Genomic DNA, 19,866 nt, shown 5'->3' on the forward strand with positions numbered 1-19,866 from the left:
TTCTTGCTAGAAGAGCTTCTTGAAGGTAGAGACAGTATCTGTTTTGTTCATTTTATTACAGTCATTGTAGACATTAAATAAGTATTTTATGAATGAATGAATGTGCACTATGATTTCCTTCTACCTAGGTCCAAGATAGGCATTCTGAACAAAGCTTATATAAGGAAGGGGGAGAACATTGTATGACAGGGAATGTGGAGGACAGTATCAGGATTGGAAGAAGAAATCAGCTGACTGCTGAGACTTTGCTTTAGCTTTGAGATGTTCGTTTTAGGTTGACTAGACATCTTGGAACCATTGGTATCATTTGGGTCCTAGATTTGTATAGCATAGTGAATTCAGTTGACGGTCATGTTCCACATGATACACGGCATGATGAATTATGTACGGGATACTTTTAAAACGTAGCAAGAGGGCCATGTATTTCAGATTAAAGGTTAGGAAAGGTTGTTTTCTAATGGAACAATTGAAATGAGACCGCAAGAGGATATTGGAGTTAGCAAGAAGGAGACTGGGCAAGGCATTCCTGGCAGAGGGAACAAAAAAGCCTGCAGTATGGGAAAATACCATGTGTTTGGTGGAACTACAAGGAGTTTAATATAGTGTACCTATGATAGGGTGTGGGCTGCTTATTTCCCTCTGAACTTGAGCATCTGCAAATGGGTTCATATTGGCCTGGATGTTGGGGGGGTATGAGGTTGTGGGGAAGATGGACAAACTAAGCCCATGGGGCTTGATTGCCAGGTTTAGGAGCTTGAATTTATTCAGCAGAGAGCCACTTTAGAATTTTAGAAGCAAGAGAACAATAATAAGAAGGAAAAGAGGAGTGGTGGTTTGTTGATGAGGTTTAGGAAGTTTAATTTGGCATCTGAATATAGGGTGACTTGTAAGTTTGTGGAAAGAGGAGGCAGGAAACCTAGCTAGAATATTGCTTTATTCATGATGGAGGCAATGAAAATGGATTTGAGAGGGTGTTCATGCTCCTGGCTGTTTGGGAGGCCTCTATTTAAAAAACACATCTCTTCTTTCTGGACTGTGTAGAGTGGTTCTTTCTTTATGCTTGCTGGAACCAGAAGCAATCTCCCAACATTACTGCCCTTCCAGGAAGAGGAGATTTATTGCACTTAATGAAATGAGTACAGTGTGACATATATTATCTACAATCAAAACAGTGTCCTGGTCCACACTGTTCGTCCTCTCTGGCTCGGTGTTCCTTCTCTACACTGGCTACATTACCCCTTCTGGGTCTAGAACTTTCACACCAGTGAATTCAACACATCCAGAAAAGGGACTAGAAAGCATGCCTTTAGTAGTTCCACAACATGAGGATCTCAGGCCCCCGACTATGTCACCTTCAAAAATATAATTTTCTCTCTTTACAAAACCCATTTCATAGTTTCTGCGGATGTGGAGGGTGGGGAGGGGAGGAGGGATGAGGGCTGCTATTGAAAACGCCTGCTGCATCTTGCATCTGGATTGGTCAGAACAAGTGTGGTAGAAGAGGAAAGTACACTTTTTTTTTTTTTAATATTTATTTATTTGGCTGTGTTGGGTCTTAGTAGCTGCACGTGGGATCTTCATTACCACGTGTGGGATCTTCATTGCAACATGTGGGATCTTTTTTTAGTTGCGGCATGCTGGACCTTTAGTTGCAGCATGTGGGATCTAGTTCCCTGACCAGGGATTGAACCCAGGCCCCCTGCACTGGAAGTGCGGAGTCTTAGCCACTGGACCACCAGGGAAGTCCCAAAGGTCCACTTTTGGATAGGTTTCATGTGAGCTGGGGTGGGGAGTCTGGAACTGGTAGCTCCTGATCTTGGCAATGGCGGTGGAGAGGAAGATAACAAAAGCATCACAGAATAGCTGCAGCCCTCTGTCACCTGGACCACGTTACACGTAGACATGGGAACTCAGCTAACCAGGGAGGTCAAGGTGACAAGGTGGCAGCTGGCCTCTCTTGGTACTAGAAACCAAAACTGGCTTCCGTTTATCAAGGGACCTACATACCAACAAGGTTAAGCAGTTTATACCATATTTCATTGATTCTGAGATGCCCATGTTTTCACATTTTTACATCTTTGATATCAGGTTGCTCTTACAGTTGATATATTGTAGTTTAATTGGCAGGGTTTTTTCCCTCATTGGTACACTGTTTTTAAGTTATTTATTTATTTATTTATTTATTTAGGCTGCGTTGGGTCTTTGTTGCTGCGCGCGGGCTTTCACTAGTTGCGGCGAGCGGGGGCTACTCTTTGTTGCGGTGCGCAGGCTTCTCATTGCGGTGGCTTCTCTCATTGCAGGGCACGGGCTCTAGGTGTATGGGTTTCAGTAGTTGCAGTGCATGGCCTCAGTAGTTGTGGCTCATGGGCTCTAGAGCGCAGGCTCAGTAGTTATGGGTGCATGGGCTTAGTTGCTCTGAGGCATGTGGGATCTTCCCAGACCAGGGGTCGAACCCATGTCCCCTGCATTGGCAGGCGGATTCTTAACCAATGTGCCACCAGGGAAGTCCCTCTCAGTGGTACACTTTATAATCAATGGTATCTTTGGTTTGGTGAGTACATACAAGAATGTATGTGTGGGGCTTCCCTGGTGGTGCAGTGGTTAAGAATCTGCCTGCTAATGCAGGGGACACAGGTTCGAGCCCTGGTCCGGGAAGATCCCACATGCCACGGAGCTACTAAACCCGTGCGCCACAACTACTGAGCCTGTGCTCTCTAGAGCCTGCGAGCCACAACTACTGAGCCTGCATGCTACAAGTACTGAAGCCCACGTGCCTAGAGCCGGTGCTCCACAGCGAGAGAAGCCACCGCAATGAGAAGCCCGCGCACCACAATGAAGAGTAGCCCCAGCTCGCCGCAACTAGAGAAAGCCCGCATGCAGCAACGAAGACCCAACACAGCCAAAAATAAATAAATAAATAAATTTATTAAAAAGAAAAGAAAGAATGTACATTTGTGTGTGGGTACAGAGAACAGAGTAGTGGATACCAGAGGGGAAGGGGAGGGGGAGGGTGAAGTAAGTAAAGGGGATCAACTATATGGTGATGAATGGAAAGTAAACTTTTGATGGTGAACATAGTATAGTGTATACAGAAGTCGAAATAAAATGTTAAACACATGAAACGTCTATAATTTTTTAAAATTTATTTTCTTTATTTTTATTTTTTGGCTGTGTCTGGTCTTAGATGCAGCATGTGGGATCTTCGTTGAGGCATATGGGATCTTTTTCATTGCGGTGGAACACCGGGAAGTCCTGAAACGTCTATAATATAATAAACAAATTTATTTAAGATGTTATGGAAAGACCAGAACGAACTTTTTGGCCAACCCAGTAAATTTTTTAAAAGATATTTTGAAAAGTCTGGGAATGAATGGTGGTAATAGTGGCACAACATTGTGAATGTACTTAATGCCAAAGAACTGTACACTTAAAAATCGTTAATCTGGGACTTCCCCGGTGGTCTAGTGGTAAAGAATCTGCCTTCCAGTGCAGGGGACGCGGGTTTAGTCCCTGCTCAGGGAACTAAGATCCCACATGCCACGGTGCAGCTAAGCCCGTGCACCACAACTACTGAGCCTGCACTCCTCACCTACAGAGCCCATGTGCTCTGGAGCCCGTGTGCCACAACGAGAGAGAGAAAACCCGCATGCTGCAACTAGAGAGAAGCCTGCACACCACAAGTAGAGAGAAGCCCACACACAGCAAGTGGAGAGAAGTTCGCACACCGCAACGAAATATCCCGCATGCCACAACGAAGATCCAACACAGGCAAAAATTAAAAAAAAAAAAAAAATCAATTAAAAACAAAACTCTTGGCTAGTTAAGCCAAATGTTTAAAAAAAAAGGTTAACCTGAAAACCAATAAAATGCACCCAAGCCATCAAAAAGAATGGTTAAAATGTATATACATGTGGTTAAAAATGGTTAAAATATATATTTATCTCCACAATAAAATACTTAAAAAAAGAAAATAGAGAAATGCAAATCAAAACTACAATGAGGTATCACCTCACACCAGTTAGAATGGGCATCATCAGAAAATCTACAAACAACAGATGCTGGAGAGGGTGTGGAGAAAAGGGAACCCTCTTGCACTGTTGGTGGGAATGTAAGTTGATACAGCCACTATGGAGAACAATATGGAGGTTCCTTAAAAAACTAAAAATAGAATTACCATATGATCCAGCAATCCCACTACTGGGCATATACCCAGAGAAAACCGTAATTCAAAAAGACACATACACCCCAATGTTCATCGCAGCACTGTTTACAATAGCCAGGTCATGGAAGCAACCTAAATGCCCATCGACAGACGAATGGATAAAGAAGATGTGGCACATATATACAATGGAATATTACTCAGCCATAAAAAGGAACGAAATTGAGTCATTTGTTGAGACGTGGATTCATCTAGAGACTGTCATACAGAGTGAAGTAAGTCAGAAAGAGAAAAACAAATATCGTATATTAACGCATGTATGTGGAACCTAGAAAAATGGTACAGATGAGCTGGTTTGCAGGGCAGAAGTTGAGACACAGATGTAGAGAACAAACGTATGGACACCAAGGGGGGAAAACTGCGGTGGGGTGGGGATGGTGGTGTGCTGAATTGGGCGATTGGGATTGACATGTATACACTGATGTGTATAAAATTGATGACTGATTAAAAAAAAAAATTTATCGGATCCCTCCCAAAAGCCAAGAGGCTTAATGTGTTTGTTTGTTTTTAATTTATATTTTATTGAGGTAACATTGGTTTATAACATTATACAAGTTTCCTGTATAAAAACATTATATTTCTACTTCTGTATACACTACAGTGTTCTCACCACCAAAAATTTAGTTTCCATCCATCACCATACAGTTGATTCCCCTTTACCCATTTCTCCCTCCCCTATGATAACCCCTACTTTGTTCTCAGTGTCTACGTGTTTGTTTTTATTTGGTTTGATTTGCTCACTTATTTTGTTGTTTGCTTGTTTTTTGTATTGCACATATGAGTGAAATCATATGGTATTTGTTTTTACCTGTGGTCTCCCATCCGACCTTCCCAGTGGATCAGTGAGATTATTGCTATTATCCACACTTTACAAATGAGGAGACTGAATTAAGGGGAATAAAGTAGAGAGGATACGTATAAATTTTAAAAAAACGAAAAGCCATAATTATTTCTTGTACTTAGAAAACATAAAGAAATTTATTCACATACAACGAGCTGTAATCAGGGACTTCCGTGGCAGTCCAGTGGTTAAGACTTGGCCTTCCAGTGCAGGGGGTGCAGGTTTGATCCCTGGTCGGGGTGCTAAGATTCCCACATGCCTCGTGGCCAAAAAACCAAAACATAAAACAGAAGCAATATTGTAACAAATTCAATAAAGACTTTAAAAAAATGGTCCTCATCAAAAAAATCTTTAAAAAAAAAAAAAACAAGCTGTAATCAGGAGAACCACTCAAAAGGTAGCAGATACTTTTCCAATTATTCGTTAATAAGACTTAAGTTTTAGGGCTACTTTTAGGATTCTTGTGATCCAGGGTGTATTACAAATCTTGAATATATATTTTTTTTTTGCCAGAAATCATCAGGGAATTTGACTTGATTGATCATGTTGTTAATCTGTTTTTATGGTCAGTTTTATAACCTGTTGGGTTGGCCTGTTCACATCGTAGAAACTTTGTTGGGAATAACTATTTGGCTCACTTCCTGATTTGGGGGGTTTATTTGTGCCTTCTTTGTATCTTCCGTAGAAAGGTCATTAAAGTAACAGTAGGTTGTTTGGGAATACCATTCCTTGTTCTTACATTGTGTGTGTGTGTATGGATGCACACACACATGCATGACATGTATGTACTTACATGACATATTCTTAATTAATAATTTTTAAGAATTTGCATGCCATTCATATAGTCTACAGTGAGACTGGAGTGTGTATGTATACCTATAGTCATTGTAGACTATATTGAAATATTTACAGAAAAATTCTGCAGTTTATGGGAGTAAGATGATAACTGAACTCAAAACTGTTGGTTAACAAAGTATGCCCATTAGTCACATGGTGGCTAAGAGCCTGGCTCTGGAGTAAAGCTGCCACGTGTTTGAATTCTAGGTCCTGTAACCTTGGACAAGTTCCTTAACCCCTCTGTGCCTGAGTACTGTCATCTGTAAAATGAGGATAACAATAGTACATACTTCATGGAATTCATTCAGATAATGTACGTAGAGTATGTAGCAGCATGCCCAGCACAGGACACACATAATAAATGTTAGCTTTTTTTTTTTTTTTTTTTGGCTGAGTTGGGTCTTCGTTGCTGCGCGCGGGCTTTCTCTAGTTGCTGCGAGCAGGGGGCTACTCTTTGTCGTGGTGCGTGGGCTTCTCATGTGGTGGCTTCTCTTGTTGCAGAGCACAAGCTCCAGGTGCACGGGCTTCAGTAGTTGTGGCATGCGGGGTCAGTAGTTGTGGCTCGTGTGCTCTAGAGCACGGGCTCAGTAGTTGTGGTGCATGGGCTTAGTTGCTCAGCGACATGTGGGATCTTCCCGGACCAGGGATCGAACCCGTGTCCCCTGCATTGGCAGGCGGATTCTTAACCACTGCGCTACCAAGGAAGTTCCTGCTATTTTTTATTAGTAAGGTACCACGTCAAGAGTGAGGCCAGAGCTCTTGAGCTATTGGTAAAGTAAAAAAAATTATTCCTAGTAAAGGCATTTTAGTTACAATATGGAGAAGTATCTTCTAATTCAATGCTATTAGGAAATTCCCCAAGTTAATGTGCACTCTTTGAAAGAGCGATGTGTGCTAGGATGTAATTGCCATGAAAGTCGGGACTTTTTGTCTGTTTTGTCCACTCATCTGTCCCCAGTACCTCCAATAGTGCCTGGCTTTTTTGTAAGGCTCAATAACTATTTCTTGAATGAGTTAAAAGGGTCAGTGGCTCTTAAAAGCTATAAACTTTTCATCTTGTGGACTGAATTGTGTAAGTTATTCCAGTATGTAATGATTTCAATATGGTTTAATAGTGGAATGGAGAGTTTATCTAAACTACTGGAAACTCGGACACCTAAAGTACATTTGAACAAATTGACTTTCATTGCTTTAAATGTAAGCTAAAATACGTATGTAAATTGAGTTGTTACTATTTACAACTGTGACAATGTGTAATTAATAATGTAGTATTAATGGTAGAGTTTCAAGTTACTTCATAAAAAACATATAATTTAAAAATTAGGGGCTTCCCTGGTGGTGCAGTGGTTAAGAATCTGCCTGCCAGTGCAGGGGACACGGGTTCAAGCCCCAGTCCAGGAAGATCCCACATGCCACAGAGCAACTAAGCCCGTGCACCACAACTACTGAGCCTGCGCTCTAGAGCCCACGAGCCACAACTACTGAGCCCGTGTGCCACAACTACTGAAGCTGGCTCGCCTGGAGCCTGTGCTCCTCAACAAGAGAAGCCACCACAATAAGAAGCCCACGCACCGCAATGAAGAGTAGCCCCTGCTCGCCGCAACTAGAGAAAGCCTGCACATAGCAATGAAGACCCAACACAGCCAAAACTAAAACCAAATAAATAAATAAATTTATTTAAAAAAAAGGTAATTATCTCTGGGCAGGGAGATTATAGATAATTTTAAAATTCTTCCTTGGGACTTCCCTGGCGGTCCAGTGGTTAAGACTCCACGCTTCCACTGGAGGGGGTACAGGTTTGATCCCTGGTCGGGGAACTGAGATCTGGCATGCCGCAGGGTGTGGCCAAAAAAAAAAATTTCTTCCTTTTAATTCTCTTTATTTTCTAGTATTTCATAAATGAAAGTAGTATCTGAACTTAAAAGGGACCCCCATGTCCAGCCAGTATCTATTGAATGTTTATGGTATATTTGTCATTGTTTTAGGCACTAGGGATACAGTGATGAACAAGAAAAACTGTCTCTATATTCTAGTAGAGGAAAAAGAGAAAATAAGCTTAGGAAAGGAGCTCCATATTTTAGAGACAGGAAACTGAGGCCGAAAGATGTTAAAGTAGCTTGCCGAAAGTCACGGCATAGTTGGCATAAAAATGTCAGTCATCTGATTTACAGCTCAGTGCTCTTGCTGTTATTCCTCACTGGCTTTCTTGTCTCTCAAGAATGGTATGCAAATTCTTTGAGCATTCTTAATCAGAAATCTAATTGAATTTTGCCATGAGTCTCATGAAGGAGTACTGTATAAGGCAGTGTTGTGTAGAGCAAGGAACATGTGTTGTCTACCCAGTTATGTCAGTAAAACATTTGGCAAATCCTTTAAGCTCTCTGGACCTTTTTGTTATCACCTGAGTTATAAAGAGATTAGTTGTCTTGCTTGTTACTCCCATAGTCCTATTGCTCGATTTAGAATTACGTATGTGTATGTTTGTTTTCTCTACAGCCATACACACTGCTGCTATGGATATGCTGGGAGGATCTGGTATCGAAAGCCAATGTAGAAAAGTTGATATCATTGCAGATGCTGCATATTGCATTTTCAAAAAGCCAAAAAGTTTTACTGGCAACTTTATTATTGATGAAAATATCTTAAAAGAAGAAGGAATAAAAAATTTTGATGTCTATGCCATTACACCAGGTAATGCATATAGTTTTCAAAAGTGGTGATGTGTTTTTCCACATTTTCTGCAATGGACATACATCTGTTTTGCGTGCATGTTTATGTGATTATAAAATTAATATGCTCCTTTAAAAGCTGTCCTCCTAGTGAAAGGAAAAACCCAGACCAACACAACTGGAAAAAAAGAGAAAGGGAAAATAGAAGTGAGTTGAAGGCTTTTTAAGTGATGCACAGATAGAGAAGGTCACATCAGCTTCTAACCATTTCCAAATCTTGAAACCAAAAATGAAAATTAGTTTTTAAAGTTGGCCTTAAAATCACACAGTAAAGATTTCCTTCAAGGATATGGTAACAGATGATACAGTGGTGAGTTTTTTACAAAAACTTTTTAAGATTATGGGCTTTCCAAATGTTGTCTCTTAAGTGCAGTCTGAGAGTAACTTCATGATGAATGGTGAAGGTGAATGAACAGGGTCTACCCCATGTACAGGGGGTATTTGAGAAGTTCTCAGAAGGCCCCTTGTTCAAAAATAATTCTTACTGTTGTAACTGTAGGTGATGATGGTGATGATAATGCATTTTTACTTTACGTATAAAGTATACTATATAATAGACAATATAGCCCCAAATGGGAGTCGTATTTATTTGTGCAAAAGTGTATTTTAAGTATTATTCATTAGGTTGAGCTTCTAGGTGACAGAAACCACGTTTCTATTTGTATCATCCCTGTCTCTTCAGTTTGAACTGAATTGAATTAAATAGCTCTTTGCAGTTTTAAAAAACACTTTTATATACAGTATCTGTTTAGCCTTCATAGCAATCCTGTGAGGGAAGCAATATTGTATAGTGATTAGGAACAAGTGGAGTTTGGGAGGAGATAACCCAGTTCCCATTTCTGCTCAGCTGCTCACTAGCTGGGCGGCCTTAGGCATGTCACCTGTTTTCTCTGAGCCTCACTTTCCTTATTGGTTAAAATCAGGGAAGGATAATTTCTACACAGGATTTTTGTGAGAACTAAATGCAATAATGTATATAATGTGCTGGGCACGGTACCTGGCTTATGGTACAATCATAGTACTCAGTAGTTAATATTTATATAAGTACTGAAGTAATTATCACTTTAGGTTTTAAAGACACAATGTCACTGTGCACAAAATTTTAAATTTGATTTAAATTAAAAATCCTATCAAGTGTTGAGAACTTAATATGAGTATGGAATTATGATTAAGTGTTAGGATATAACAAAGACTGGTGCATTCCTGCCCTCCAGTTTTTTTAATCTTCTGAGAGGGAAAGACAGACACACATTGACAGAGATGGGAAACAAGTTCTTCTTAATGAAGAACCCCCTTCTTTCTGGGGCGCCAGGTAGGAAATGAGTCCAGAGCATTTTGGAGGGATGTAGCACAGAAGGGTTTCATGGATAGGTGAGAAGGGGCAAAAGCTCTTGGGAGAGCAGTTAAGGGCTTAACATAACAGGCAACTCTTTGGTTGGATCTTAAAGATGAAATTTGTTGAAGGCGAGGAGGATAACTGGATTACAGGAAAAGTGTTTTAGCTTAATGAAGGTCAGATAGTTTGACACTTCTCATGGGAGTCTTTTCCACAGCACCAGAATGATCAATAAAATAAAAATGTAACGTTTATTAAACAGGTGTTAAAATCTTAATATACTGAAGTTGTTACATTAACCTGATTATTTTTGGGGTCAACTTTTCAGGCCATCCTTTGTTACCAGATTTCTTCCTGGATGAACAGCCAGTTATAGTTACCAAGAAACCGGAAACACATGGTAAGACGTAGACCATATTTTCTGTAGGAAAATAAAGTTAAAGTTACTAACTTATGTATTTCTTCCAAAATGTAGAATTGAACATTTCTGCCTTCTGCTTTTAAGCTTTTTCTTCTTTTCTTTTTTTTTTTTTTTTGGATGTGCCATGAGGCTTGTGGGATCTTAGTTTCCTGACCAGGGATAGAACCTGGGCCCCTGGCAGTGGAAGTGCCAAGTCCTAACCACTGGACCGCCAGGGAATTCCCTATTTTGTAATTTAAACTAGACAAGTAATGTCTTAGTTAATTCTAGAAAAGAATTTTTTTTTTATAAATTTATTTATTTTTATTTATCTTTGGCTGCATTGGGTCTATGTTGCTGCGCTCAGGCTTTCTCCAGTTGCGGCGAGTGGGGGCCACTCCTCGTTGCGGTGCACGGGCTTCTCATTGCAGTGGCTTCTCCCGTTGCGGAGCACGGGCTCCAGGCATGCAGGCTTCAGCAGTTGTGGTATGTGGGCTCAGTAGTTGTGGCTCGCGGGCTCTAGAGCACAGGCTCAACAGTCGTGGCACACGGGCTCAGTTGCTCCGCGGCATGTGGGATCCTCCCGGACCAGGGCTCAAACCTGTGTCCCCTGAGTTGGCAGGCAGATTCTCAACCACTGTGCCACCAGGGAAGGTTGTCTTTTCCTTCTACCAGTAAGAAGTTTTTGATGTATTCTTTTCATTTGATTTAAAAAAAAAGTTGTCTTTAAAATACACCTTTTTAAAGGTTTTATTTCTTTTCCTTGGCATTGTTTTTAGGTGTTTTGTGTTGATACTTTATTTTGAGGAAAAATGTGTCACATCAAAATACATCTGACACCATTCTCAGAGTTTGTGCTGTGTGACTACTTTATGGGAGAAATTACCTGCAAAGGAGGTTTGGGTTTTGCTTTGTTTTGTTTTTGTAGTTTAGAAACAATAGCTTTCTTGAATTGGTCCAGAGTTTACATTTTAATCTTTGTGTTCTGGCACGATGCCACTAACTTACTGAAAGATGTCAGAAGAAACACTCTACAGTGAAACCCCATGAGAAGAATTTCTCTTGTGGTTTATTTTTTTTTGGCTGCACTGATCCTAGTTCCCCTGCCAGGGATCGAACCCATGCCCCCCACAGTGAGAGTGCAGTGTCTTAACTGCTGGACCGCCAGGGAAGACCTCTCTCATGGTTTATTAACAAGAATAGCAGTGCTTCTTCTGGGCCCTTACCTTATTTTTATATTATAGACTCTGTGAATCTCCTTAGTGACCATAGATTCTTTAGGTGGAGGCTAGAAAGTTTAGGAAAACATTTCTTCTGTACCTTTAGGAAACCTATAGAACCTTACCACAATGCATTTCGGTGACAAACTTTATTTCTAGCTTAATCTTATCTTTTCTATCTTTATCTTTTCTTTGTCCGAATTTTTGGAGGCAATTTCAAAAAATTAAGTAACAAAAAAGGCAACTTTTCTTTTGTATTATAGAAAATTTGAAAAATATAGAAGGGAAAATGGTCACTCATAATCCCATCACCTAGAGATAACTCCTTTTAAAATTTAAGTTTTTAAAAATTAGATCTTTGATTTGGTTGCCACATGGATATATCAGAGTATTAAAACAAGGCTGTCGGGCTTCCCTGGTGGCGCAGTGGTTGGGAATCTGCCTGCCAATGCAGGGGACACGGGTTCAAGCCCTGGTCTGGGAAGATCCCACATGCCGCGGAGCGGCTGGGCCCGTGAGCCACAATTACTGAGCCTGCGCGTCTGGAGCCTGTGCTCCACAACAAGAGAGGCCGCGATAGTGAGAGGCCCACGCACCGTGATGAAGAGTGGCCCCCGCTTGCCACAACTAGAGAAAGCCCTCGCACAGAAACGAAGACCCAACACAGCCATGAATAGATAAATAAATAATAAATAATAATTTAAAAAAACAAAAACAAAGAAAACAAGGCTGTCAATCTTTTCCTCAAAAGGCCTCATACAGAATGGCAGAAGTTAGTCAGAGAGCTTATCAAAGTCTAGAAGAGTCTATCTTCAAGATAGGCAAGTCCGAAATCCAGATTTTTGCCCAGTACCCTAAGATTGGATCTATGTTTTAGAGGAAGATGCGTATAAACTAAGCTCATTTAAATACCAAATTTAAATAATAAGAACCACTTATCAATCACATACATTCATGTTGTTTTTCAACAAATATTTATTGGGCACCTACTATATGGCAAACACTGTGCTAAGTACTTTGCATGCATTGTCTCATTTAATACTTACAATCCTACAAGGCAGGTATCATTGTCCTCATTTTACATTGGAGATCACAGAGCTGGCAGGTGGCAGAGCCAGAATTTAAATACGTATTTTTCTGATTCTAAAGGCCATATCCTTAACCAGTAAACTTAATTTCCTAACTCCTGAATACTTGAAGTATTAGCATATTTTCCCCCCAGTAATCCAATTTATTTTATAATGAGGAGTTGCCATCTCATGGACTAAACATGGAGTTGCTGTGAGCAGCTCGTTCTCTCCCTCTGGGCATAATGACATAGAGAACAGAATCATAGTCAGAAGATTGTTTCATGACCATGGACTCAGAATAAGCTGGGTTAGATAAGCAGAATGTAAGATAAATGTTTACTGACATCGGGCTTTGATAGGAGTGATTTTTGTCTTTGGGATCAGAATATGTCAGGTGCATTGACTGCAATCCCTATATCCATCTCTACAGGCGGGATGCCCTCATCTTTGAGGTCAGAATTCTCAAATTCCTTTGGCTAAAACCTCTCTTCCCTGTGCAAAAAATTAAGTGGAGAAGTGATGTTTCAGTCAACTGTAATTCTACTTGACATTTTCTGTAGGTACATTAATATATTCATATAGGTAGTAGCTCAGTATTTCTGACCTGAGATCTAACTTAACTCTTTCAGGTGATTTTTTACATCCATATCCAGATCTATTGTATGTTGATTTCACAGTGTCTCTCCCAGAGGTCAATGTGTATCCCTCATTTCCAAAGGGGGAGGAAAATATTGACAGCCTTGTACTTTTTCTGGTATTCGTGCTTTGTGTATTTGTTTTGTATAACATATATGTAATTATTATTTTTTTCAATAAATTTATTTATTTATGGCTGTGTTGGGTCTTCATTGCTGTGCACGGGCTTTCTCTAGTTGCGGTGAGTGGGGGCTACTCTTCGTTGCAGTGCATGGGCTTCTCATTGTGGTGGCTTCTCTTGTTGCAGAGTACGGACTTTAGGCACGCGGGCTCAGTAGTTGTGGTTTGCAGGCTCTAGAGCGCAGGCTCAGTAGTTGTGGCGCACGGGCTTAGTTGCTCCTTGGCATGTGGGATCTTCCCGGACCAGGGCTCAAACCCGTGTCCCCTGCATTGGCAGGCGGATTCTTAACCACTGGGCCACCAGGGAAGCCCTCTTCATTGATTTTTCCTGCCCATTGCAACACAGGGAGTTCACTCAGTCTTTTTTTTTAGCCTCCGGTTTATTTTTTCTTTTTTTCTTTAGTTATAGTTTTAATTGCTTCTATTCCAGTTTTTCTGGATTCCCCTCAGAAACACTTAGTCTGGCTACCCTGTCCCTTTCCCCTGTAGTTTTCACTATCTTTTGTTACTGTTTCCATATTTTTGTTCTTTTCTTCTGCATTCTGAGAGACCTTTTCAAGTTTGTACTCTGTATTACTGATAAGATTTTAGACACATTCATCTCTCTTCCATATTGCCCCTAATGTTTAATTCTGCTATTATACTTTTTGTTTGTCATGTTTCCCATTTCCTTTTTCATTTTATTTTATTGTTTTTTCATCTCAGCCAGTTATATATGACTTTCTGCCCTTGTTTTATATTAGTTTTCATGTAAAGGAGTTCTTGTGACATTTCTGTGACATTTCTTAATCATAGTTTTGGGAGTCATGATGTCTCTGGTTTATGATTCTCTGGCCAGGTGGTCCATGGCTCAGGGGCCTGTTAATTCATCTTGCTCTGAGTTTGTACAGTAATGATGCAATCTACAGCAGCAGTTTTAGTACATCAATGATGTTATTGACAACAGCAGTTTTAGTCATCTGACTCTGGTTGATTAGTGTTCAATTAGCATAGGATTGAGGTCAGACTGGACAAGAAAGGCACTAAGGTCAGAGGAGACAAGCAAGGGAATAAAGTTTTGGGGCTTCCCTGGTGGCACAGTGGTTAAGAATCCGCCTGCCAATGCAGGGGACACAGGTTCATGCCCTGGTCCAGGAACATCCCACATGCCGAGGAGCAGCTAAACCCATGTGCCACAACTACTGAGCCTGCGCTCTAGAGCCCACGAGCCACAACTGCTGAGCCCGTGTGCTGCAACTACTGAAGCCTGCGTGCCTAGAGCCCGTGCTCTGCAACAAGAGAAGCCACTGCAATGAGAAGCCCCTGCACCGCAACAAAGAGTAGCCCCTGCTCACCGCAACTAGAGAAAAGCCCGCGCACAGCAACAAAGACCCAACGACGCAGCCAAAAATAAAATAAATAAAATAAATTAATTAAAAAAAGAAAAAAGAAAGTACTGCTTGACTGAGAAAGAGAAATATCATTAAAAAAAAGGGAATAAAGTTTTAGATAGACTAATCATAAACCTGGTAAACTTGTTTTAGGGGAACTTGGTTTCATTTGTTTCCCAAAAGTTTCCATATTTGTTGTGTACTGAATGTACCTTTCAAATATATTACTGGTTTGTCTGTTGTCTCCTAAAGTTTTATTCTCTTGTGCAGAGTCATCATGCTATGTCTAAATATTTCAGGTGATAAATGATGCAGTTTATCTCTTGGCAAGTGTCTTTAAAGGCTACACTGAAGTTTTTGCTGCCATCTCCTTGGCGTCTCAGATGATAAAGATGATATATTGATTAATAGACACATCACCTGAAGTAGGAGTTCCAGCAGTTATTATATGACAAACTTAGTTCTGTCTGGTATTATACCTACTAAAACCAAATACATTCCTATATATTTCCTGCCTCCAGAAACTTGAAGGAAGCCTGTGTCTTTGCTTTCCTCACTTTTAGCAGCCTCTGCTTGGTCCAGTTCTGCTGAGTTTAGGTCTTGGTTCTCTGCCCAGCCTTTATGTTGGCTATATAAAATTACATAGTTAGACATAGAAGAAAATGTAGAGGAAGCATTACCCAGTCAGACTGCCTGGGTTGGAATTCCTGCTGTGCCACATACTGCCATGTAACCTTAGGTGTGTCACTGAGTATTCCAGTTGCCATTTTAAAACCTCACTCACTTCTTTTTACTTTAATCTTGAATTGTGTTTATTTTATTAAACATATTGAAATGCTTTCTGAAACAAGACACATTATAAATAAGAAGGGGGAAACTAACTTTTTATATTTTATATCTGGTCACCTTCATGAGTTTTTGTCTTGTTTTAGACTTCTAATAGTTTCTAATAGAGAGACAGTTACTGAAAGCATAGACTTTGGGATAAGACAGATCTGGGTACAAGTCCTGTCCCTGTCACTTAAATCTGTGACCTTGGACAAGTCACTTCAGCTCTCTGAAACAGTTTTCTCAGCTCTCACTTTCCTTATGTGAGTATCATGTGGATTAAGTATAATAGATAGTCCATCATATTGTGAAATTTATATAGTAAGTCCCCTATAAATGTTAGTTGATGTAATTATCATTGAGTAATTATCTTGAATTTCCTAAATGCCCAAACTTACTGTCTACATATAATAATAGTATCTTACAGGATTATTTCTGGCATATATCTTAATATACTGACTCGAACTTCCAGAAGAATTTGGAAATATTTATTGAAACTATTTATTTTAGATATTCTTATTTTATTCTTAATTTTAAAGGGAAAATCTTTAGATTTTACCCATAAGTAAGGTATTAGATGCTGGTTAAGATTTTTTTATCAGTTATTTAGATTAATGTCTACATTTTTATTATATATTTTCTATATTTTATTTTTTGTTATATTTTGAGTATGGCAGTCAATTGGGTAACTTCCTTTTTCTATGTTCTTTTCCTTGAAGGTTTGACATATCTCACCTACTAAGTTTTTTGAGTCTTTTCTGAAGTTGTCTCTTTGAAAATGTTTTTATTTTGTCATTCAATTATTGGCTTTTTCTAAAATAAAAAAACCAGAACTATCCATTTGAAGTTTTAAAATTTATTTAAGGGTTGACATGTAGTATTCATTTATAATTTAAAATTTTTCATATTTATTTTATCCCTTTTCTCTTTTTAAAGTTTTTTTTTTCCCTTTTTCTTTGATTAAATTTTCCAGAAAGTTGCCCAATTTTACTGTATCTTATTGTTTTTTCTCAAAAGAACCAGATTTTAAATTTTATTTCATTTTTCATTCTACTGCTTTTCTCTTTACTGATTCATTATTTCTTTTTATAACAGCTTTGAGGTATAATTTACATATACCAAAAATTCACCATTTTAAAGTATGTAGTTAAGTGATTTTTAATATATTCACAAAAGTCTGCAACCATTGATTCATTACTTGAAAAATTTTTGCTTTATTATTTTCTCTTCTCTGCTTTCTTTGAGGTCACACGTTTTTGTTCCTTTTCTTGCTTGTTAGGCTAATATTCATTTTTATTCCTTTAAAAATAATAAAATAATTTTGACTGTGCATTTACCCCCTTAATATAACTTTGGCCACATCCAATAGATTTCGTAATGTAATTTAATCAATTTTGATACCATTTTAAATTAATTTGTATAGAAAAGCTTAGTACAGAAAAGCATAAAGAAAATTTTTTAAATCACATGTAACCCACCATCCAAGTATAAATACTGTCTGTATTTTGGTTTATTTCTTTACAGTCTCTTTTATTTTTTGAAAATATAACTTAAAATTCATATCCACAAATATATACTTTACCTGATTGGATCATATTATATTTAATTGTATATACTTCGTTTTACTTAACATTATATTGTGAATATTATCCAGGTCTTCAAAAACAAATTTTTGAAATTGGCAACTTAGTATTGTATCACATGAATAATATTTATTTTAGTGGTTTATAATTGTTTCATTTTATAAATGTTACAGGATTTTCTTATAGTGGATCACTAAAAGTGGATAATCAGGCAATGGGAGGGTTCCTGATACATACTATGAAACTTCCTTCCAGAATTATAAATATTGGCATTATATGAGTACCTCCCTCACTACACTGTCAGCATTAAATATTGAAATACATATCTGAATTTTTAAACTGGCTTCAAAATACCATAATAATAATATATTCTTTGCTCCATTGGATCTTAAGTATTTCATCTTTAATATCTGCTGAACTTTGTGAGAAGGGTTTTACTGTTTATTTGTGTCTGGAAACATCATAATGGAAGGCAGTTTATATTCAATAAATTTAGGATACTTTTGAATTGGTTATGTTGTACTCTGGAGTATCTTTATGCTGTCAGTTAGATTTTATTTAATAACCTTTGGTGAGTTATATTGGACAAGATGGCTGGGTATAATTTGAGCTGGGAGATAGATGGAGAGTTAATCTTCAGCCTAGAGTACAGATTGTCCTTTGAGTTAGTTTAAATAACAAATTATTCTCAGCTGTTTCTGGGGGCAGCCAAACTGCCCACAAATAATTCCAGGAGGATGAATAAAGACACAGAGGTTGGTATTGGGGGACAGCTTCATGCTATGGGATTCGAACTGTCCTATGCACTGCAGATCTCCCCTGGCTCATCATATGCTGAATGGTTATGGCCAATGGTTTAAGTGACTACAAAATTTAAAATGTTGCAACCTCTATTCCCCTGACCTTGCGTTTCTAGGTAGTGGGGCCTTCATGAGACTAATACATGGTTTGACCTACCTCTTCATCTAGTGGGAGGGACCAATCTGATTGAGATTGGGAGAAGAAACGAGTTAGTGTGGTTTAGACCCTTTTGAGCCTTCTTTCTTTCAGAGTAGACTATCCTCAGTTTTCATGTGATCTTTACTTACAGAGGCATTTCCATTCCTTGATGGGAGGAGGCAGGTTCAATCCAGGGATGAAAAGACTAGGTGAATATGTTTAATTTAGAGGTAAAGTTATTGAGAAGTTCACTTGGCTGTTGATTCAAGCTACAGTCGCCAATTCATTTCCACTCATTTACACAGTTGATATTCTGATCTCCATCTTTCTGACTCCACGGTCTTCTTTTCTCATTTGGTTTTGGAACTCAGGGACGATGATAAAGGAGTGATTAATTGTTACCACTAAAACTCTAATAGGTTGTTTAAATCTGTTTATTATAAACACTGTATAAATTAGTGGGTTTTTTTTAAAAGCTAATCTGAGAGGTGGTCTTTTACTTGAAGAGTATAAACCATTTACATTTATAATCGTAACTGACGTGTTTGGCTGTTATTCCATCAGTTTGCTTTATGCTCTTATGCTTTAAGATGCCACTGAATGTATTTAAGGTCATTTTGGTTAAATGGGTCTAACTGGTAGCAAGTCTGTTTGCTAATTAATTAATTTTGTGTGTGACCTTACATTGCCTAGGCTTTAAAGGTACTTATATCAATAACATTTTATAGGTGCTCTTCCAGAATTGAAAGAAGAGGAGGCGCAGCCATCACCAAAACCACGTTCTGGAGCTGTGGAAGGAACATTTAGAATTGTTAAGGACTCTCTCAGTGAGGATGTTGTTAAAGCCACTCAAGCAATCTATCAGTTTGAACTCTCAGGTAAGGGTTACTTCTGGTAATCTGGAGCTTTTGTGAAACAAAGTAGGATATTTCCCTTGAAAGTATATCAGCCTCCAGTAGTAATAACCTGGAATAGTTGGCTATATCCAGACCCTTACCCGAGAATGTAGACATTTAAGAGTAGCAAATAACTACTGGTTTGTATTTTTGTGTTCTTTTCTTTTTGGTTTTTGTCCATCTGTTAAGTTTCTGATTTGTGGTTACCATGGGGTTCATATATGTTGACCCATAATTATATCTATTTGTTTTAAACTGGTATTTCCACATATAAGTGATAGACCTGTTTTCTACTTGTTTTTGTAGTTCTTCTCTGTTCTACTGATTTGTATTTTTAAGTTAATATCAGTGCATATGGACATATGTAAAATAAAATTTCCTTACAGATACTTCCAGTGTTAAGTAACTCCTTAGTGTATGTAATTGAGAGAAAATCCTATTTAGAAGGGTATATGGATCATGACAGATAGTATAATACAGTCATTTATCAACCATGTGCACCTTGCCTGTTTTTTGGCTGCACCACGGGCTTATGGTATCTTACTTCCCTGACAAGGGATTGAACCGGGGCCCACAGCAGTGAAAGTGCCGAGTCCTAAGCACTGGACTGCCAGGGAACTCCCTTGCCATTTTTTATCTTTGATATTATTCAGGTCACTCTGAATGCAGTCAGCTTTTAAAACCTCTCAGTATTTTTCTTCTCAAAAAAAAAATGCATTAGTATTAATGCATGTTAACAAGAGTTTTAAGAATTAGCTACCACAGTCCCATTGTACGCAAAC

The 19,866-nt window shown here is 38.8% G+C and overlaps 1 protein-coding gene across 3 annotated transcripts in view; it reads left to right on the forward strand.

The window, feature by feature from the left end:
* HSDL2 (hydroxysteroid dehydrogenase like 2) overlaps positions 1-19,866 on the forward strand; it is a 68,096-nt gene that overhangs the window by 36,211 nt on the left and 12,019 nt on the right. Inside the window, exons 7-9 of one of the 3 annotated variants that reach the window (XM_036855990.1) lie at positions 8,394-8,588; positions 10,291-10,362; positions 18,929-19,066. In XM_036855990.1, coding sequence (XP_036711885.1) covers positions 8,394-8,588; positions 10,291-10,362; positions 18,929-19,066 — 405 coding nt within the window. Of the gene's footprint in view, positions 1-8,393; positions 8,589-10,290; positions 10,363-18,916; positions 19,067-19,866 lie in introns of all 3 variants that reach the window. The other 2 variants (XM_036855989.1, XM_036855992.1) reach the window with 2 other exon arrangements.

The sequence above is a fragment of the Balaenoptera musculus genome, chromosome 6, assembly GCF_009873245.2.
Source record: "Balaenoptera musculus isolate JJ_BM4_2016_0621 chromosome 6, mBalMus1.pri.v3, whole genome shotgun sequence".
NCBI lineage: Eukaryota > Metazoa > Chordata > Mammalia > Artiodactyla > Balaenopteridae > Balaenoptera > Balaenoptera musculus.